At 48.1% G+C, this 23,070-nt stretch overlaps 2 protein-coding genes across 2 annotated transcripts in view; one reads left to right on the forward strand and one right to left on the reverse strand.

Annotated features, from left to right (window-relative positions):
- Positions 1 to 23,070, reverse strand: part of JMJD6 (Bifunctional arginine demethylase and lysyl-hydroxylase PSR) — a 198,262-nt gene that overhangs the window by 66,527 nt on the left and 108,665 nt on the right. The window lies entirely within an intron of this gene.
- Positions 277 to 23,070, forward strand: part of LOC126539478 (A disintegrin and metalloproteinase with thrombospondin motifs 18-like) — a 147,579-nt gene continuing 124,785 nt past the window's right edge. The window contains exon 1 of the mRNA XM_050186337.3: positions 277 to 1,059. Within this exon, the coding sequence (XP_050042294.1) occupies positions 943 to 1,059 (117 nt within the window). The 5' untranslated portion in view covers positions 277 to 942. The remainder of the gene's footprint in view (positions 1,060 to 23,070) is intronic.

Here is a 23,070-nt window from a genome sequence, read left to right on the forward strand (position 1 = left end):
TTCAGCCAAAAAGAGTTCACAGGCGGTGAACGTAAAGCGGGCTTCACCGCACCGACGTTTCTCTCGCCAGGAAGCGGCGTCTTTCTCGCGGCTTGTGACCTTCTTTTGACTCCGGTGAGAGCAGAGGGAGGGAGTAAGAGAGGAGGGCTCTGTCAGCGCGACGCTCGGGAAAAGGGAGTTAGGAGGAGAGGTTTTTTTCTCTCCTCCTCGACCACACCGCGCGCTCAGCCGCAAGGGTTAAAGAAAGAGTGCGCGCCGTTTGGTCGGTTCGGCGTTTGTGTCAGCGCCGTCGACGAAACGGGCGCAGTCGGTCTGGCGTGAGTGTAGCCGGCGAGTCGTGCTAGGGCCGACGACGCGCTGCCAAAACACCACGCCGGTACAGTTTGCCGACCACGACCGGCCGCGTTGGTGAACCTAACTCTTCCGCCGCCTCGACGACGGTCGCGCACGCTCGTCTCTCGAAGCCGATGCATGATTGATCACCGACTGATGGGTCGTGACAGCGTCATCTAGTTGCGGCAACACGTTACCGCGATGACCGCTGATGCATCCTGCGGTCTCTGTCACTGCCCGTCGTGTTTTGTCGCCGCGCGTGCGTTCGTGTTTCGCTGGCCGACGGCAGCGCACAGTGACTAGAAGTCGCCCCGACGAAACCAAAGGACGCGTCTCAGACGGAAAGCAAAAGTTGGCGATTACCTTCGAAGTGGCTGCCGGGACTCGGCTCCGCATCCTCTCTGACCGTGGTTTCGCTTCACCGCGTAGCACCTTCCGCCTCACTTCTGCCGGGGGACCGGAAATTTACTCTTTTATTATTTTTTTTTTTTTCGCAGACGAAAAGAAGGATTTGATGGCTCGCTGTTCGAGTGTGATTGGTTCGTGAAAGTGTGACTGAGAGTGTGATTGCAGGCGGCGCCCGATCGTCGACGTCGCCCAGACTGCGCGATGAGGTTGTGCGCGTGTGTGATTGACGTGCTCCTGACGTTCCTCGCCGCGTCTCTGCTGGGTGCGCGACCGGCGTCTTCCGTCAGCGCGGGAAAGCCGAACGCTCAGGCGCCGCAGGTGAGCTGCTGTAACTCGCTTTCTCTCTCTTCGTATTTCATTGAGTCGTCTTTTGAAAATTACACGAATTCACAGTAGATGCCAGCAGATTTCAGTGACGTCAGTTACGCCTCATCGTGCAGTAAACGAGAACAAAAAGAAAGGAAATACACGGAACGCAAAGTCAAAAGAAAGGTAGGGAGGGTAACCAGAGGATATGTCCAGTTGGCTACACTGTACTGAGGAAGGGGAAAAGAGGTACGAAATATGAGAGAGAAAAATAGTAAATAATTATTTACTATTTTTCATACTTACCTTAAGGTAAGTATGAAAACAAAAGTCAACGTGTACGCCGTCAAACAGTCTGTCAACGCGCCGCGTTGTCACACTCAGTGTCAGACATAGAAACATTCAAGGACACACAGTGCTTGGTGTCACATAACCCAAATTTGTTGCACAATCCGGCCTCTTCTAAGTAACCAAGCGGTGCCTTTATGGCCGCTGCTACGTCTATAATATCATTTCACATACACACATACGTAGGATACATTCCCGCATATCCTAGCATCGCAAGGCGCGATAATTGTGAACGTTGCACGAGCACAGCTCCAATAAACGGCGGTGTCTTCGAACACAAGTGCGTTCGAAACAAATAATTACAGATGTTGCAATGCAAGCTTCAAACATGTAACACAATCACGTTATCGTTACATCGCTACTAACATACTAAACTAATACTTTGTTTCCTTTCGCAGTGTCACTGTTCGTATAGTTTAATCTTATGTTCGTGCCAGTGCGGCGACAATGCAATCCTACTGTGCTTGGAAACAAAGAAAGCAAAACAAAACGAGAACTCCGTTTCCTCGTTCGTAACCTTATCGACCGCTTTAGAGTCGTTTTGTTCAGCATCTCAGCCGAGGACACTGCGCGTGTGGCGCGATGTCATCGCACTTTATCTGCGTTTGGATGCATAATGATCTTGACCTTAGGGCAACTGACGTTTACAACTAGGAATAACACCTGCAACGACCATGAGTGAATGTTGTTCTGTTGCGAAGATTAGATAGCAGGCTTAGTGTCGGGCCCGAAGAAAGCTTAGGCTTATCCTAAAGGCTAGGACATGCCAGCCGAATGAGCTTTGTTTCAAGTGTGACAAACATCCGCCACTGTTTTTCGCACTTACTTTCCACCGTCGCAGTATAGTGTTTACAGCTGCCGATAACGACTGACATATCCATTACACTAAATCACCTGACCGTCACAGTATCATGCCTTTGTACTTTGTACGAAATACTAATCATCCGACACGCTGTTTATTTTTTATATTTATTTTTGTCAAGGCTGTATTCCTGTCTTCTAGTTTCATCTTCTTTACCTTTCGATGCATGATGCAGAGATGCGGTCCTATGCATGCTATCGTAATCTAGTTGTATAACATGTACAGACGTCTGCAGACTTGTGGCTGTAGATATAGTGTTGCGGCTGTGCGCTGCAAAACAAACAGTCACGTGAGAGCCGTAGCTGGATTCAACGTAACGCATCGAAGAGTTTGCTGCTTGCGTCTCCTCTGAGCGGCAGTGGACTTTCAGACACAGCCTCTGCTCCAGTAATCGCTTCGTTTGCTTCACAGCACAACGCTTTGAAGTATACGTGGTGCATTTTATTCGCGGACATTATAACATATCCTGTCTTCACTGATTCTTATGTCTGCCAGTATACAATGCTGTTAAGCGGGCTAGTTGGCTACTGGATTGTTTATTCATGATACCAGCGCTAAATTAAGCGGGATCACAAACGCTGGACTACAATCGAAATTTTCCTAACGCAGGGCTTACACAAAACAGCATTATGTATTGCCGCGGCACGCATGCGCGGCAATAATTTTGCGTTTACCTCGCCAATAATTATGGGGTTTGTTGTGCGGTTCGTCGGTTGCGCGGTTTCGGTATAGATAATTTGCGGTCGTCTGTGTCCCCTCGTGGTGTCCAGTTTGATTCTGCGTTGGCAGTTTAATACGTGTCACGAATTCTCGTACCTATTTCCGCACCTGCCATATTGCTGCCTCGTGAATTACTCGCATCGGCATTATAACACTCGGGCACGGCTTCCTGCGCGTTTATATCAAATTTTCAAGACTTCACTTGGAAAGACGAGCAATAGGCTTAAAGGTAGGCGCTATAGGTAAAAGTGTTCACTCCAATATAGAATGTGACTTGGATGTAAGGGGAAACGAATATGTTCAAACACTTTCTAACACCGCTGAGCTCATGCACACGTTGTTTCTCCGAACCTCTTGCTTGCCGATTATTATAGCCACGAAGCAACGTGACGCGTGCAGTCTCAGAAGGGTTTGGGTGCGAGCTAGTTGGTACGGATCATTCATATTTAAAACAGCGCCGAAAAACACGGACAAGGGAGGACACAGGACGAGCGCTATCATTTGTCAATGTCTTGTCAATGTTATTGAGGCATGCGCAGCAGCAGGAGTTGACCGACGACGACTCTCCTTCCCTTTCTTCTTTTACTCTCTTTATGCCCTTTGCGAATTGTATATATTTGCGCAGGCTTCAATAAAGGTGTTGTTGGCAGACAGCGCTTGTCCTGTGTTCTCCCTTGCCCGTGTTTTTTGGCGCTGTTTTAAATGGGAAAGTGCCGTGCAGCTCCTTTATGCGGCCACGCTGCGGTCGTTCGGTCGCGTCGCCGCTCTGAACGACCTTTCGTCGCCAGCTTACATAGTCCGGCGCACTGGAAGTCGCACTCGTGCGCTTTCCGAAGCGGTCGCGGGGCGCGCGCCGGCTTTTTTGCGAGCCGCGACGCGATACATATCGGAACGCGCATTGCGGGTGCGACTAGCGCGCGGCCTGCGTAACGCACGCACAACGAACGCTGTTAAACAACGCCGCCGCTCTTGAAACGCTCCGGTCCCGCCTCCGGCGGCGTCGGTCGCGGGTCACAGACGAACGGGCGCAATTCGCCGCACGCCAAAGCACGCCCGCTCCGGTGCGGTGCACACCGCACACGCACGCCGCTCGAACGAGACCCGAGGCGAACGGCGCGAGCCGAGGTGCCGCAGTTTCCGGTGTACGCTCGAAGTTCGTGTATATGTTTCGTTCGCGCTATATATATATCTGAGCGTGCGTGAGCACGGACTTTGGCGTGAAGGAAACATAGCAGAAGACGCTAGAAAGTTTTAGTTTAGGGGACGCAAGCGGCTTGCGTCCCCTAAACTAAAGCTCTCTAATGACGCGAACGAGAATATGCACATATCCTAGATTTTCAATAGGGAATTCCAGGACTGCACACCGGGTTACGAAGTACGGCGCAGTGGAAGGCTGCGGATTAATTTTGGCCACTTGAGGCACAGACAAATGGTGCTGTGTTTATTCAATTTCATATGACTTCTTTTCCTTTTATTTTGATTTTTTTTTCTTGTACTCTTCACTTCAGGTTTCATAGCCGGCCCAATTCGATACGGTTCTGACAGCCTCCACATAGATGGTTTAAGTTTTCAGGAGTGCTATTCTCACCTAAATATGCCTAAGGTCTGAAACACTGCCTTCGATACTTCAAAAAAGACAATGACATCCCGTACTTTGTAGTTTTCTGGCGTGCAAATTAACCCAACGGAATGATCTCTGCAAGAGATATTAACTCCTTAGGGGACAGAGTTTGATCCAAAGCTCTCACTATTGTGCGAAATGTACACTGCGTGCCAACTGCTGACCGAAAAACACGGTACACATGCGTGCGCAGGCAATGGTGCACGCCTGACTGAGAATAAATGTTTTCCATCGGCGGTCATCGCACGTTCCAGACAAGGTTCTGCGGCAGGCAAGCCAGGCGCTGCTTTTGCCGCCGAAATACGTAACAGCGGCGGAGAGAGCTTAGCCGAGATTGAACGAAGGCTGGGCGCGGCTGTCATCGATCAGGAAACAAAAAGTGAGAGCAATGAAGAAGCTCGTTGTATGAAAGGCGCATTCCAAACCATCGGCTTCAACGGCAATTATGAATTGAATACCAGCCGGACGTTTCTTTAGTTGTCGGAACCACCTGTGTATAGGCACCGTGAGCTCAAGCTTTCCATACTTACTGCATTGCAGACCAGGTAGCCTAGCGTGCGGAGAAAGCATAGACATAGCACGTTCACGCTGTGCAGGGTAGCCTACCGCTCAGCACGGTTAACCCTCTGCCTTTCCCTTATGACTTCTCTCTCTCTCTCTCTAAATATATATATACACACACCTGGTAGACATGCTATACAATGTGCAGTCAACTAGCTAAATGCGATAGCGCGAGCGCGCGGCCTTGGAAGCATTCCGCACTTTGAGTTCGTTTGGCTGGAAAGCTTCGGTCAGATTATAGCGACAGCAGGTGTTTGTCAGCTTATTAATTTCACGTTTTTGCTTTACGTCTAATGCGGGTTGATTTCAGTGCTTTGCAGAACACAGCGAAGGTCAAATGGCCGCATTATCGCGTTACATTCTTTGAACACTACGCATTCCGCGAACAAAGTCCGATCGCGCGTTCCGGTGACATGAAGCACTTTGCAACTACGCACCAAAAACAGACGGCGCGATTTCGAAAATTGACATATCAAAGTGTCTGAAGCGAACATAAATATCATATTTGTTTACAGATTATGTAACATCATTAGCCAGTACATGGAAATCTTGGAAAATTACTATTCGCAAATTGTTGCCACATTAGAGGGCGACATAGAGTACATAAATTTTGTTCAAAGTATAACTGGAGCTATAGGAGAACGTTTAAAAAAAATTCTTATGCCTCTTTTAATTTCACTGTTACAGATTTGTAAAGTTCGTGGTTCAACTTTCCTAACGTCTCTTGGCCTTTCTATCTCTGGCAATTTTTGTAAAGAAATTAGGAGCCTTAATGCGAAATCTTGTTCGATTAGCTTAAGGAGATACAGATGAATGGCAGATAGGTTAGTCGGATGTTACCTAACTTAACTCTCGCTTTTAAATGGAACAATTTTATCGTTCAGTTCAGCGGTTGCCTCAACAGAGAAAGCGCACCTTCATTTTCCGTGCGTCTTATATGGCGAGCGTAACATCTAAGCACCCCTCTTCACACTAACTCGTGCAGCTTTCTTGGTATAATCTGTCATCCTAAATACCTTGGCCGTGTCGTCCGTGTGCTCCTCAGTACGAAATTGCCTCCGGACAATTCCAACGACTCACGTGCATATAATATATATATATATATATATATATAGGGCCTGCGCGCGTGCAAGAAACGTATAAGCCTCCGAGCACGCTCTACACGTGCTACTGAGGAGCGTCAGACAAGTCGCGGGAAAAAAAAAAAAACGAAAACTGGTGCAAGCGAAAACTCCCGAACGACACATTTCCGGGAAAGAGTATAGAAACTCATCAAGGATTCCACACACCGTGCGACGTAGACGCGCCAACCGGCCGCACCTTGGCGGGCAGTTAACCCGCTTTTCTGTGCCGTCCCCAGCCCATTTTTGAACTTTCTGCAGCTGAGCTTCTTAGAATTCTCGCGTTGCACAACACCGATGCGTGCTTGTGTGTCTTTCATTTTCCGTTTGGGAATCTTTCGCGTACAGATAGCTCTTCTTTCCTGAGCTATGTGGACCACACACGCACGAAGATGGAAACATTCTTCGCTTGATGACCGTTATCGTGTCTTTCGTCCGTGCTGATTGGCTGACTTAGCCTGTCGTGCCGAGGAAAAAAACGCCAGCAGATTGTACACACGGCACTTCCTGAAGTGTGTACTCACAAGATGTGCTCGCATCGGAATTATACGATCGGAAGTTGATTCGAACAATCTGAGCGTATGTGCAGATTCAACTTTTCTTTCCATCCGGCATGTCCCGGCGATAACGGCGGCTAAATGCAGCTGTAGGAAGCTTATGCTTGTTACGATGGCGGGCAGTGATTTCCTGGTGCCATCGGAGAATGGTTTTGAAACTCAATGAGATGCTGAATTCGGTAACTGCTATTGGAAACGGACACTGCTGCGAAATGCCGACTTCGAGATTAATGTTAACGAGAAAAAAAAAGTCTTGGGTTTTGCGGTCCAAAACCTCGATATGGTTATGAGGCACGTAATAGTGGTGGATTCCGGATTAATTTAGACCGCCTGCAGGGTCTAAATAAACGAGCGTATTTGCATTTCGTCCCCATCGAAATGCGGCCGCTGCGACCTAGAGCATCGCCGTACAACGCCATAGTCACTAATCTATTGCGGCGGGTGAGATCAATGTTCGTTCATTCGTTTATTCTGTTATATAGAAATTACAGTGTAACAAAAGTGTGAACGAACTGTAGTATATACGCTGATATATAGCTGTAGTATATACGCTGATATACGGCGCTCACGCCTTTTACTGATGCTGCAAGATGGACCAGTTGGTTGCTGGAACTGTGAACCATGTTACCATGTAGATCTGCTGACTAAAACATTTGTGGGGTCAGTGAATGAATGAATGAATGAAGTTTGAAAAACCTCAAAAGTGGGAAGCGTGGGGCAAAACAATGGATCAATACCAAGGAGGGAATTATAAGGAAACAATGCAAATGAAGCTTAGAACGACAGAAAGCTGAGCTAGTTGGTAAGGATTCATAATGCAAAAAAGAGGTGATGCGTGCAGACAGGACACAAGAGTAGAGACGCCCCGCGTTCGTGTTGTCCACTTCTCTACTCTTGTGTCCTGTATGCACGCCTCACCTCTTTTTTGCACTATGAATGCAAATGATCAAGCAAATAATCGAATGAGTCAATTAAAGACAGATGGAAGGAGGAAATAAGCAACCACAAAGGGGAATCACGTTGCAAGCTCTTTGACATTATCGGAAAGAAAAGAGAAAAAGTTAACTCTTTCCGAATGAAGTTTAAACCTCCACCCCCTTTTTCTTTTCTGACCTTAAAGCATCCGGAGTTCATCTACCCCCACGGCGAGAACCACAGGCACGCTATGAAACAAAGCGTTCCGTTATTTCTGCATTCACCCCCCCCCCCCCCGCTTTATACGGCCAAGGCGAAATTCAGTCAAGGGCAACGCGAGCGGCGGGGCAGGCGAGATATGGTTTTGTTTAATGAGCCGTAACAGAAAGCGCAGGTCATTTCCTGCAACCGTTCGGTCGCCGCCGCTGGCAGCAGAGGAAGAAAGAACTGGTTGCGGTCGGCCAGCGAGCGTTCGGTTTCGTGAAGGACCTCCCCGATGCATGCAACGGGAGGAAGCCGAGAACGACGCTCTTGGCGTCGTTTCAGTGGAGCCACGTCGTCTGGCGAAAAAACTGTGCAGCAGCGAGAAAGGTATAGGAAGTGCGTGACTGATTTTAGGCGAACTGTTTCGAAACACACACACACACGCACACGCACATGCACGCGCACACACACACACACACACACACACACACACACACACACACACACACACACACACACACACACACACACACACACACACACACACACACACACACACACACACACACACACACACACACACACACACACACACACACGCACACACACACACGGACACGCACACGCACACACACACGCACGCGCGCACACACACACACACACACACACACACACACACACGCACGCACGCACGCACGCACAGAAAATGGCAGCGCATCCATCTTTAGGAGATGATTAGCGACGTTAATGCATTCATATTTAAAACAGCGCCAAAAAAACACGGACAAGGGAGGACACAGGACGAGCGCTGACTGCCAACAACACCTTTATTGGAGCCTGCCAAATATATACAATTCGCAACGGGCATAAAGAGAGTGAAAAAAGAAGGGGAAGGCGAGTCATTGTCGGTCAACTCCTGCTGCGCATGCGTCAATAACATTAAACAACATAAAAGTGACCATAACATGGTGGACACAGGCCAAACTGATTAACTTCTAAGGAACTTAAGTTCTTTATCCCAAAGTGCTATGGAAGGGGAACTAATACAGGTGGCTCCTAACTGACACATTGAAAATACCTCAAAGATTTCTCTGGCCATCTGATTGCTGTACCTTTTCAACACACGTGTGTCGTCAAGGAGTGGTGAACAGCCACACTTTGCACAATGAATAGCCAGATTACTGCCAGTCTTAATCTTGACACAGTGCGCATGCTCACGCAAACGTTCATTGACACAACGTCCTGTTTGCCCTATGTAAGTGCAGCCGCAAGAGGTGGGAATGGAATACACTACATTGGTACTGCAATCTACAGGCTTGGCGACATGTTGCTTATTGCACAGTGCAGGTGTTCTCCGGCTTTCGTTGACTTTTTTGCACATCCTTCCCAACTTATCAGGCGCAGTAAACACGACCTTTACACCGGCCCGGCCTGCGGCTTTCTTGATGCGATGGGACACTCCATGTATATACGGAATCGCAACTATCTTGGTTAAGTCATTACCCGCTTCGCGCTGTTTCTTGGGAGAACGAGCCTCTTGCAATATTGCAAGAGGCTCAGCAGTGACGACCAGTCATGTTCAGAAGACTTAAGACCAGCTCCTTTCCACGTCCTATGTTCCTAAACAGAGTGCAATGGGGATGTGACGGCACCGACGTACAGCCCGTCAAGGAGCACACTGTCGAGAAGTGGGAGGCTAGGCTGGGGCCAGCCCCGAACCTTAGGACCAGGCGAGCCTGGTGGACAGGACGCGGCGGACGGTCAGCGTCCAAGGTGTCCTGGTCTGAGGACGGCGCCCGCCCATATAGGGTGAATACGTCGCCTGCTCTTTCGATAAAGTTTATTGCTACTACTACACTCAAAACTATATACAGAGAAAGCTGAAAGTGCAGTATAGCGCCTCGTATATAGGCAGCGACGGTTCCCCTCTCAAGCGTTCGAGAACGCAGCAAGGTTTTGTACACTCCTGGAAGACGGAAGCCTGCTCTACGTTCTGTAACGCTGCACGGTATTGACCAGTAATGGCCAACCACAGCTCTTCCTTCTTCTCCATAGGCGTTGGCCGCCCGCTTTATCGCTCGCGACGCGGAAACGGCGAAAGCTATCGAGCACTCCTCGTCTGTGCGTAATTGTATGCATGCCCGCCTTATTACCGGCGGCGGCGGCGGTCGACTTGGTTGAAGGTGAGCCGGAACGGACCGACTTCGCGCCCAGCGTCCATGCATTCGGTTTACACCGAGGGGGCCCACGTGCGCTGACCGCTTACGCAACCCTTCGTCTGCTTAGCCTCGTCGCCGTTGAGTTACGAGCGCCGTAGGAATTTGAATGCTTGCGTCCGTTGCCGGCTTTCTCGCTCCCTATATATATATTCACGGATCTAGTTGTTTCTTTTTCTCTCCTCGTCCGAGGCACGAAATGAATTAAGAAAATCTTTATGTGACACAACGTAGCGCTTTATGAATTCTGGAAGTCACTTCACGCCATTGCGCGGCTGCGACGTTTATGCAGATTTTGTCTAGTCACGTTCTGCCCCGAAAAATTTATGCGAAGCCGGTTTCTTTCAGTTTTTTTTTCTTTTTCTGTTTCCACATTTGGCTTCATGATATACGCGTATTGTCTTTCTTTATCGTTTTCTTTAATTTATCTTCCTTCTTCTATTCAATCGACGTTCTCTTATATTATTTTTGTTTCTGTCCCTCCGTTATCAGCTTTTCCTTCTTTCTTTCTTTCTTTCTTTCTTTCGTTACAGAGGGGACTAATCACTGTCATTAGCAAGGCAAGCGCGGCGCCACATCCCTCGCTCTCTAAAGCCCGATTTTATTAGGGCGGACAAATATAAGTATCTTTTCTTACTGTGGAATCTGGCCGATCCGAACTATAGATAAACCAGATACCTGTTCTGTGACGCTTAAGAAGCTTGTATTTACTTTTGTTTATTAACACGATAAAAGGTTATTTCTTGGCGCCGAATTCGGCGCCGAATACTCGTTTCTTACAGGATTTAGTTGGTTTTTTTTTTCTTTTTCTCCCACAAAGGGTGCTAGACACTCTGGTGTATATGTAACATATAGATAAAACGTATATACTGTACTTACATGAGAAACATACACTGTAAATATCGTTACGCGTAGAGCTCTGAAGGCTAGTAGGAAGGACGAACCGTGCCCCATAGATAGGAAAAAAGAAGGGCAGAGTAAGATAATGAACAATGATAGGGACGTAATGTTCCACTGCCTAATACAATGTTTTAGTCCCTTGTTGTGAAGCCTTGTTAAGGACACATAAAATAGATATGCGCTATATATGTACACAATATGCACTCTGCTGCATAACATCATAAACAACCCAACATTACAAAGAAAGTGTTTTATATCCGTTGTTAGTTGCGTCTGCAGTACTTTTCCATCTTCTTATATATTGTTTATTTTTGTAGCACCCTTCCCGATAGCACCTTTACGACGTTTGCATGCAGTGATGTGCGTCTTTCCTCTCTTTCTGTATTTTTTTTTGTCGCTTATGTATGTCTTTCTCTTGGTGCATTTTCTTTGTGTCTATCCGCGCGTATGGAGAACCGCTTATTGAGGTTACTTAAGGCAGACCTTCAGCGTCGCCGTCGGGCGGTTTGCCGTCTAGCCTAGAGCGCGGCTTCCTCCCTCACCCGTACGACGACTCGGATGCGAAGCCGTCTGCTCGTCCTTCGACTGTTATCGCCGATTAGCGAAAGTAAAACGGGGTTCACCGCGGCGATTAGGATCTGACCACGTCGAGCGAAGATGGCGCGGACACGCTCTCTGCGGCAGAATGGCTCCGCGCGTTTGCACGGCTCGCTGCTGCCGGGAGATAACTAGTATATACGAGACCCTGACCTCCGAGGTTTTACACCTGCGGTCGTCTGCTCGGCGGTTTTTGTGTCGCGTTGCCACAGAAGTCATTTTTCTCGACAGAACCGTCAGAACCGATCCTGGAAAAAAAAAAAAAGAAGGACGCTATTCGCCGAAGGCGGCCACAGATACATGGCGTACGACGCGATTTCTATAGAAGCACTATGAGATTACTAATCCGAAGGAGACAGAAGTTCGTGGGGAGAAGGAGGTTTGAAGTGATCGACAGTGGTCTGTACCGCATTGCGGACAGGGCAGAGCGAACTGCGCGTGCGTAAAACATTGCCAAGAAAAGCAGTCGCAGGACTGATGAAGACAAGCTCCCTCGTTGAAACGTTGGCTCCAAACGACATTGCTTGTCCAGTTATTGTTGATCTGCGACTGCAAGAATCACCTGACTTTTAAAGAAGACATTTAAGAAGAGAGAAAAAAAGGAAATCACTGAATCTTAGAGAGAGAGAGAGAGAGAATAATATCTGGAGAAGTTAAGTTAGCTTGTCGAGTGAGAGGCCTAGTATACTACTCTCCAGGTGAGATGGTGAGAGATGACAGAAAGGAATTGAGGAAAACGAAGCGCACACACACACACACACACACACACACACACACACACACACACACACACACACACACACACACACACACACAAACGCATACACGCGCGCAGAATGCACTAGCACAAAAGTGAGTTGCAGAGTTCATTAAGGCCTGCATGAACATGCTATAAGCGCTTTAATGGACTGCAGCTGGTTCACCGTCGTGTACATATAGTGTTGACTGCATCTGTGAGGACAGGTCAAAATATGGTAAAGAACGAATAAAATACGAAGTACGTCCATTACTATGAACCACTTATACGATCTCGTATAATTGGATCTTACAGAGACTAGAGACGTATTCAAGTCCATCCTGATCGATACGAAATGATATGGAGTTGGTACAACTAGTAAAATGTTTTGTGCTTATCTTTTTATACTCCGAAACATATCTGTGCCACGTTCAATTGCGGGATAGAAACGCTTTGTTCTATTTGGCGTTATGTATTACAAGTCCATGTCTCGTTTTAGCTCACAAAGTTGTGTGAATGTTCATACTGCTATTTATGTCTTTTTTTTTCGCTATGTGAAAGGTAGCGTATCTTCTTTAGAATGTTTAGAGGCGCAATATTCTGTAGTTTTTGGAATTGTGTTCACCGGCTTGCATGCCAGACTGTAATAGAAGCGGTTACCTTTTGTCAAACTGCGTAGCCATCAGTCCCTGCTCCCGCTTCTTTATGCGCGCGGGCAGGACAAATAAAAGCTTAATTCAAATAAAATGAGCAACTACATTAGAAGTTCACTACAGGTCTAAAGGACTAATGCAGATTTTTTATGTCATGGACTACACCGACACACATGGCAAGTTATATCACTAACTAGCGTGTAATACTGACACGAAGGTTTCTAACGAACCATTGGACTCCCGTCGAAAGATAGCTCTCCTTGTCTTGCTTCACAAATATGCACCCTGTACGATAACCATGGTAGAAAAAAAAAGTGATTATTGTATATGTATCGCTTTGTGTTGCTTTTCAAATCTGCCAGATGTACAATTCACGTGAATTATTTTTATTGTGCAACGTGTATGAAGAAAGTACGTCATGAAATGTGCATACATTGCATGCAAGCATACATATATCAATGCTAAAATGTACCTGTATGCTGAACGTCAACGGGAGCAAGAAGAGTCTGACAAGACATATTTACGTCCTTTAGCTCTTGCTCGTCTTTCTTGTATAAGAGAAATAAACTAAATTGAGTTCAATTGAATTGAACATAACCATACCATTTTGCTTTACACGCACGGGAACAGATTCCGCCAAGCTCGCCCCGTAATCAGCACAAGTCTCATGCGTATTTTTCGTAGGACACGAACGTTCAACCTACCTGCTTTATTTTCCACGAGCCATCTGACTGTGGAATGGTCTTTCCGGCGTGACTGCTGACGTGTCCAACCATGATACATGCCGCGAGCGACTGCGGTCTCACTACGCCTACCACCCCTCCCTCCATTACACGCTTCCATAAATCGATGTGCATTCTGCGAGTTGCTTTTTTTTTGCAATTATAGCTATTGTTGTTGCTGCCCTGTTTATCTCATTTGTACAGTTTCACAGTTTGCGGTTTTGTTAGCATCCCTACCTCCGTGCGTACCCTCCTTACCCTATAGGTTACAACCAAAGCCTGTGGGCCTTCTCCCGTCATCGTCACCTCTTTCTGCGCCTCTTTCTTCACTCTTTCTGTCCCTCTTCCCCTTCCCCCAATAGCTGGCTAGAGGAATATACCTCAGGCCGACCTCTCTGCATTTTGTATCATTAAATCTCTCTCTCTCTCTCTCTCTCTCTCTCTCTCTGTGGGCTATAATAAATAAATAAATAAATAAATAAATAAATAAATAAATAAATAAATAAATAAATAAATAAAAAGGAACATGAAGGACGCAGTGTCAAGCGCTAGTCGTCATAATGCAGAACCGAGTCGCCCGAGGCATGACCTCCAAGGTCTTTATTTTGGATGAGCACACTTATCAGTTTGACTGTCGGCGCGATTGTCGTTTTTATCGCGCCCTGGAGCCGACCAACAAATTAACAACGCGGGCAATGAAGACGTCTTGCGCTCTCTTTCATTCTTACTGGCGGAAGGAGAAAGGGTGAGTTTGGGAGAGGGGAATAATGTTCGGGTTAGTGCGGCACGCGCGTACGTCTACACGTAGCCCGTAAAAAACAAGCGTAACGACAGGAAACGTTTGAAGAGGCGCGGAGCGCAAGGCAGGCTGTACGTGCGAGAAAGAATCGATGCACACCGCCCAAGTGGGCGTTAGTGGGCGGCGGAGAGTGTTCAAGTGACGCCATCAAGTGGGATACGAAAATGGTCAAGCGCCGGAGATCGAGAGACCCACCCGTGAGTCAGCGACGTGGTACAAGACGTGGTGGTTTTTTAAAGGCGAAAGAACGAAAATAATAATAATAGCGCTATAGGAAATCGCTTCTTCGGAGAACTGCGTCGGCCTCGACGCAGCGGTTTAAATTCAACGAAATGGCGAACTATCGATTCGGCCCGACGCGAGAATATAGTTGGCGGTTGCAGTTATGAACACGGTGAAATGCGTCTCCGATGGAAAGAAAATATATAACTAGCCGAGACAGCGCCGAGATAAAGATAATTATTACAAAACTGCCTTTTTATGACTGAGGAGTAGTATTCCTAGGTAATTGTACGGACCGTCGGGAGCCCTGGCTGCGACGCCAGATAAAAGCTATAAACTGCTTCAGCATATCGAGCCGTACTTGCCTCGTACAACCTAGCCTATTATTTCTTTCTTTTCTTTCTTTTTTTCCCCCACTGAATGCCTTATCCTTAAATAATCGGAACCTTTGTCGTCATTCAGCTCTCTTTAGCGTTATCTCGGAATTTGCTCATTTTTGCCGCTTTTCGTATAGCCTGTTGAAGGCCGCATTCACTTTCGCAAGTGAAGGAGGAGGAAGAGCAGAGCTAAGAAAGGTAGGGAGGTCAACTAGCCACGTGTCCGGTTTGCTACCCTGCGCAGGGGCAAGAAGGTCAAGGGGTGAAAAGACAGAAAGCAGAAAGGAAGAGGCATTAGTGACGCGAACACGTGCAGCTGCCCATCACGCATATAGTATGACCGGTCTATGAGGCCAGTCGATTCTATAAACTATGGGAACGCCTACGATGCTTTGTAAGCGTTCGACACGAAGGGCCATAGTCCAACAAATCTTTATCTTGGAATGCCGTCTACAAGCGAAAGGCTACGCACGCGGAAGGGGTTAATTCCGAGTGTTCAACACACCGCGTGGGAACGCGAAGGACTGTAAAGGCATACCGGGAAAAGTACTGGCTTAATGAGGTGACGTCACTCGGGGGCTGGGTCCGACTACGAGCTGCTTCAAAGAGACGCTTAACTCACTATGGAACTTCACATGTGAAGCTTAGAGCCACACTTGGCCCGACCGCCATTTCCACATGTATATATGTGTATGTGTATACATGTGCGTTTATATATTGCGTCTGTACATGTACTGCCGTAGGCCCAACCCTCCCCCCCATAAGAGGGGAGGGGAGTTGAGCATTCGACCTTAAAGGCAAATCGAATAACCAATTCCCCAAATCTGCCTAGAGCCATCACTTCAATATATTGTTCTCCCTTCATATTGAAGATTCCGCGCGCTACATGTTTTGGCCAAGTCCGTCCCTCGTATACTGCGAGTGCACGTTAAAGAACCCCAGGTGGCCGAAATTTCCGGAGTCCTCCACTACGGCGTGCCTCATAATCAGAAAGTGGTTTTGGCACGTAAAAACCCCATAATTAAATTTATACTGCGAGTGCGATGGGGTATCATCACTATACTATAATGGTAATGAAGTTAATGATCTTGCGGTATAGAGGACAAAATGCAGAAACCAGGTGGCCACTTGGCAAGAACTCAACGTGCGTGTAAAAAAAAAAAATATAAACTGTATGAGCCGAGCCACGTGTGTTTCACGAATTCGAACACCACAGCAGTGCTCTACAGCGTGCGGGATGGAATAGTTGGAGGGTGGATAGTTTATCGGACAAAGAAAGAAAGCAAGAAAGAAAGAAAGAAAGTATCACACTATGACCACCTCGGCTTCCGTACGAGTGACTGCGCATTGTGTATAGAAAACGCCACAGTACCATCCGAGTAAATGTGTGCTTTGGCGCGGCTTTTTCGTGAAAGAAGTCAACGGTGGGGGGCCCTCACGGCGTTCTCTCTTCGTGACCGACCTTCTCACGAATTGGGGTGGGGAGAATGGCTAGGAGCGTGCAGTAGTGGCAGAGATGGTGGTTATAAGGCGCTTAGGAAAAGAGATTGCGCTCGTTGAATTCGCGCGAGCTCCAAGTTCTTCGCGTTTCCTGGTCCTTTTCAATTCGGAAGCGGTTGCCCCTTTGCTTTCTTCGCCCTCTCTTTAAAATGTTTTGTTGTTTGCCTTTTCACTCCGTGGCGGCAGCACCGTTTCTTTCTCTCTCGGAACTGTCCATCTCAAGAAAGGCGTATACACCGTTTGTCAGCAACGTTCGCGTGCTCAGGTGGTTACTGCATCGCGCGGCAAAAGAAAGAAAAAAAAAGAAAAAAGTATGAATCGCGTGCTCCACAATGATTCTAGGTCACTTCCACCTCTTTCGCGCGTCCTCTCTCAGTCGTCATTGAAAGCTATCACCGCTAAACCCACCAAGCTCCTTTGCGTAGACGAACGAAAAGCGAACGCTTGCACATTGCAACTTTTCGTATTCCTGCAAACAACTCAGCGACAGTCACCGTGTTGAGACTCGTGTCGCGTGCAACCTCACTTCTAAATTGAAGCGGGAAAGTAAAATAAGTCGTGCTTTAACAATACGTGGCCCAGTGTATAATTTCCGACAGCCTCAATTTAACAACCTCAAACACTGATTTAAGCTCGGCAAAGTTAACGTAAAAGCCCGTATATAGTAATATTTTTTTTTTCTTCATATGCTTGAGCCCTCAATTCAGTTATGGGTAGTTCAGGAAACCAACTACTAATTACTTATTTGTAATAATAACGAATTATATTTTTACTCACTATATATATATATATATATATATATATATGTATATATATATATATATATATATATATATATGTATATATATATATATATATATATATATATATATATATATATATATATATATATATATACATATATGTATATATATACATATATGTATATATGTATATGTATATATGTATATATATATATATATATATATATATATATGATGTAGAGCGCCGGTAAGGGGATGGAGAACGACGTCTGGCCGAACGGGAACTATGAGGCAGATTGGGAGCAGCTGGTGGAGACGGAGAACGCTGTTGAGGGAATGAGTGCGGTCCGGGATAGTAGTCGTCTGATCGGCGAGTGCGGTCTCTTTCGTGCTCAGCATAGCCTCGCCTTTCATCCTGCTGGCGCCGGCGGCAGAAGCGAGATATATGGCCGCGTATGCCACAGTAAAAACAAACCGGACGAGGTGGACGCCACTGAGGGTATGATGGCGCAGCAAGTGCTCTGGTTCCCATCGAAGCCAAATGGTCATAGGAAACGCCAGTAGGCACGGAAGTCACGGTAGGGGTGGGTAGCGAAACAACATCCGCGTAGGTAGGGGTGGAGCGCGCTACCGGAGCAAGATGCGTCGTGGGTGTAGTCATCGCTGTCAACTCCTGCTTTACGACCTCGCGCAAGTCGAAGGTGGGGGTTGGTGCGCAGGCAGCAGGGGGACGCTTTAGGTCTTGTAGTTGAAGCTCCTCTCGGATGATGGTGCGGATAAGAGCACGTAGATCTGGAGAATGAGCAACCTGAGGATCGCTGCTGTCATGTGGAAGACGAATAGACTGCAGCTCGTCGAGGCGTTGACACGTTGAAGTGATGTCTTGGACAGAAGCCGGATTTTGCACGATTAAGGCGTTGAACGCGACAGGCCCAATGCCTTTTAAGATGTGGCGAACGCGTTCGGCTTCCGTCATGCTAGGATTCGCACGGCGGCACAAAGCCAAGACATCCTCTATGTATGAGGTGTAAGACTCTTGGGGAAGTTGGCGGCGCGTTCCCAGCTTCTGTTTGGCGACTTCTGCACGGCCAGACGAGGAAGCGAAGATTTGCCGCAGCTTCGAGGTAAATGTGGACCAATCCGCGATGTCGGATTCGTGGTTGAAATACCACGTCTTTGCAACACCGGTCAAGTAGAAGGCGACGTGCCTCAATTTCTGGGTGTCGTTCCACTTGTTACAAGAACTCACGCGGTCGTAGTGGTCGATCCAATCGTCTACGTCATCACCGCGGAGTCCCGCAAAGACAGGGGGATCGCGCTGAGGGCTCGTCACAGTCCAAGAGGGCGCCGCAGGTGGGGTCGTCTGTGTGGTAGGGTTTGAGGCGCCGGAAGGGCCGGGGTCGGAAGTGTCCATTGTTGTAGGGGTAGTTGGGTGCAGGCGGCGACCGGAACGGAGCTCCAGGGAGGACGGGAACGCGAGAGGACGTCGGGATCTTGACGTACCTCCACCACTTTATAATACCGAGACCGATCAAGTTGTCCAGCGCTGTTTATTCCACCAAAGGCAACGCCCCCAGCTCACGCGCGAAGAAGTCGAAGAACAGTGAAGATGATGATGGCTATGTACAAATGAAAACGACGAAGTACGTTAATAGTGCTTACAATATATATATATATATATATATATATATATATATATATATATATATATATATATATATATATATATATATTATTGCAATTATACGGACGTTCGAGGCGCAAAAACGCCGTTCGCACCTTCGTTGTCGTGCTATCCCGCTAGACTGAGGGCTCCAACTTCTTACCTACGTTTCCTGCAATAAAGTTTTTTTCTCTCTCTATCGCTCTCGACTGCGCATGCGCGGCTTGCGCGCGGATGTTTATCTCCAGAGACATGGAGTGCATTTGGCTGCAGAAAACGACGACACCGCGTCGACTGCGCTTCGTCACACAGCACACACAGCGCACACATCAGCTAAACGTTTGTTCCCGCTTAGCTGCTGTGTGCGTGCACTGCTCTGAGCAGAGCGGATCGTAAACGTCAAGATGACATCATATAATATTTCCCTGGGCGCTGACCACGTGACGCCGACTAACGCCAACGCTTTCCCGTCGGCCTCACCTCGTGCACCATCGCAGGATGGATGGATGGATGGATGGATGGATGTTATGAGCGTCCCCTTTGGAACGGGGCGATGGATTGCGACACCAAGCTCTCGCTATTATACTGCCTAATGTCCTATCTAGGTAAAAAAAGAAAAAGAAAGAGAAAAAGAAAACGCACGATGAATTCCCATAACCAAATTTTCTGACCCCCTATTGTGAACTTTGTTTTGGTACGTCTCCGTTTTTTGGTTGTTTCCCTATACTTTTCTTCCAACAATCTTCCAATCGCCTCTTACTAATCTCTATTGCGGACACGTTTACTTTCCCCTTGCTCTTGCTGAACCCGAGGGCTTCAAGGAGTCCATTCGTGCCTAAATCGACCGCTGAGCAGATATCTTTACATTATATTAAAAAAAAAAAAAAAAAAAAAAAACATCGCAGTGCGACTCCTACAACGCCACCTGGCGACGCTCCTCATCGCGACAGCGTTGTGGGACTCCTGGTAGCTGCCAGGGCGCTGTTCCTTCTGCACAGCAGAAGTTGTCTTGCATGCTGTGTCGCGCCGAAGCGTCGCGCTCGCGTATAGTTAGAACACCGTCCGAGGAGTTCAAACACAGCGCTAAAGCTTGGAATCGCTGTCAATGTTCTGTCCAGCACAATGCGTTGGCGGGCTAGTTGGTGCGAACCCATGAATACTTTGTTTAGCGCAAAACAACAGACACAAGACGACAGGACAAGGCGCCTTGACTTCCGCGCCTTGTCCTGTCGTCTTTCTTGTGTCTGTGGTTTTGCGCTAAACAAAGTATTCATGCAATGCTCTGTCCTTTGAACGAAACTGCCTTCTCATTCTTTCTTTTTTTTTTTTGCACGAATAACTCCCTATGGCCAAAAAAAAAATAAAGGCGAGGCGAACAAGCTGTTCTATAACTTGCCTTATCGTGAAATGGTGCTTGGGCTTTGTGGGGGTTAACCATGCTTAAGGCACACGCCCAACTTTATAGCAGATGGGAAGCGTCACCTTCCCACGACAGATCTAAGTAACCTTCTTTTCTCTATTCCAATCAGATCCCTCGGACATTACGCCACGTGCTCTCAACGCCACGCGTTTTACTCTGTCCTCGACAGTATACCTACGAATCCGTGGACGTGCCGTCATCTGTTGCCGAGTACGCGCACGCGCGCACTTCAAGCCGGGCAGCTTCTAGATATGACTGCACCGTTTTAGCGCAACGGAATCGAGGCTGGCGTTGCACTGTCTGAATCAGATGCGGCTCGGCGGCGGCGTGCACTCTTGCGAGTCTATATTATGCGCGGTCGCTTTATCTTTTGCACGCGTGACGTTTGATCTTGCGAAGTAGAGCGGCTGTTTGGGGCGTGAGGTCGAAGCAGACGCGCTGCGCGCGCGCGTGCTTCTTTTATGCGTACTGCACGCATAACCACATTGTTCGGCGAATGTACAGCGGCGGAAGGAAGCCGGGGGCCGTAATTCGTTCCTCCGTGTGCCCCTAGTAAAGGGAGGTTTTGCAGGGCTTCGCGAAGGTTCAGTTTGTTTTGGAGCATTGAATAACTCTTCCGATACGCAAAGTCGATCCTCGGAATGTGCAGACCGTCCTCCACCCCTTCTGCAGGCTCACAAAAATATGTAAATGATGCCTTTTTCCCCCTCTAGGAGGTCAGTGGAGCGCGTCGTTCCTTTTCTATTGTTTTCTCGTTGCAGACGAGGAGATCATCCAGCATAAAACTGCTTTTTCATTGCCCATCGTCGTGGTACACGCCATCAATACTTGGCCATAAAAAACGGAGTTACGACACTGCGATACATTTCGAAGCTACTTGCGCGCTTCGCACATTTATTCGTTCTCATGGAAAATCGGCGCAACCAAGGTCAGAGTGTAGACGCATCCTTGCGCCGACGTGCATGTCAACTGCCGTAATTGCCTCTATGTCGTCCTTCTGCCGAGAACAAAGTGGCGGGTTCGACTCCCCGACCGCAGTGGCCGCATTCAGACGGTTCCAATGCAAAATCGCGTGCCTGTTAAGATATCAGTGCTCTAGCGAAGAACCTTGAGGCGACGATCAAAGTTAACCCTGATTTCCACCACCCTCGTGTCCTCCGGAGCCAAACCGAGGCTTTGGGATGTTGAACTCACTCAACGGATCACTCTACATGTAGCTCTCTTGCGGACCGCAAGATCTGAAAAAAAAAAGAAGCTATACATTTCTGCAGCCTATGCATGCAGACTTGAATTCCGATTTCCATTCAGCACTATGTAGACTATGCGAGTAACCTAACGTTGCGTGGTTTTACTAGCTATGGATAAAAAAATGCCAGGAATTTCAACATTTTCCAAGGTCCCGTAAACGTTTCAAGCCGACTGTACACAGCACATAAACAGAGCTTGCTGTGATGTCGTTTACACTACTCTGCCCGTCTCATGTAACACCAGCTCGAAATCGCCGTTGTCTATCTATTGGTTCATTCGTCGCAAAGCGGGCGTTAAAAATGATTTGAGGCAGTACAATGACCAGTTCGATATTCGCATTCCATACTCTATAACCGAACAACAACATATAAGCATGTCGCGGTCTTCACCGTTCCTTTCACTACCCTGTCCTTACGCTTCCTTCCTCTTCCGTAAACACCGTTCTCTGCAATGCTATCGTCCAAAAACCGTGCGAGCACTGTGGCCATGCACTGCACGCACGCAAGGGACAGAGAGAGAAAACGTGACGTGTGAAGAAGACTGCATTGTCGTGTCGCACATGCACTACCCGAACAAGCACAAGCTTTCCTCTGAACGTCCCTTAACCGCTCTCTACAGCAGCCTATACGAACTCTCACATCCTCAGCACGAACACGTTCCGAGGGCGCTGCCGCTCCAAACACGCGTTAAGTAACATCCAGATTCCTCTCAAAGTGCGTTCCCGTTTGCATTATGTCCCGTCACGCGCTTTTTCTGCCTTCAAGCGTGTCTTCAAGCGTGTTTGGGTTAAGCGCGTGGGGAAGACTATAGAAATGGAGTGGACACGCGCACCGGACAAGCAAGCGTAGCGCGCGCGGTGTTGCGCGACACAAAGCGGCGCGCATGCAGCACGTGTCGGAGGCGGCAGCGGCGACAAACGGAACCGCCTGCCACCGCGACGACAGCACGCGCAACTCTGGCACGCGAACGCGAAATAAAACCATCCAAAGCTGCATCAGCGCGGGAGGGGGCGAGAGGCAAAGCAAAAAGAATGTTGCCGCACGAAGAATCGAGGTTTATGGACCAAGGCGGTCGCTGTGCGGTGCCTCCTCGTCACGGGGGCGACGAAAGGTGCGCAGCGTGACCGCTGCTGCGCCGGACGCACTGCAAAGCAGCTCTTTCGACCGCGGCGGTCGCGTGCATTGCGTTAATTCACTCCTTTAGCGCGTGCGCAAACGCCCGCTGCGCGGGCTTTGGCCGGCATATATCATCAGCTCGCGCGCCACTGCGCACTTCTCGAGCCGAGGTGCGCGCCGTGTGGACCCGGCTTGTGTGACCA

The sequence above is a fragment of the Dermacentor andersoni genome, chromosome 11, assembly GCF_023375885.2.
Source record: "Dermacentor andersoni chromosome 11, qqDerAnde1_hic_scaffold, whole genome shotgun sequence".
In the NCBI taxonomy this organism is placed as follows: domain Eukaryota; kingdom Metazoa; phylum Arthropoda; class Arachnida; order Ixodida; family Ixodidae; genus Dermacentor; species Dermacentor andersoni.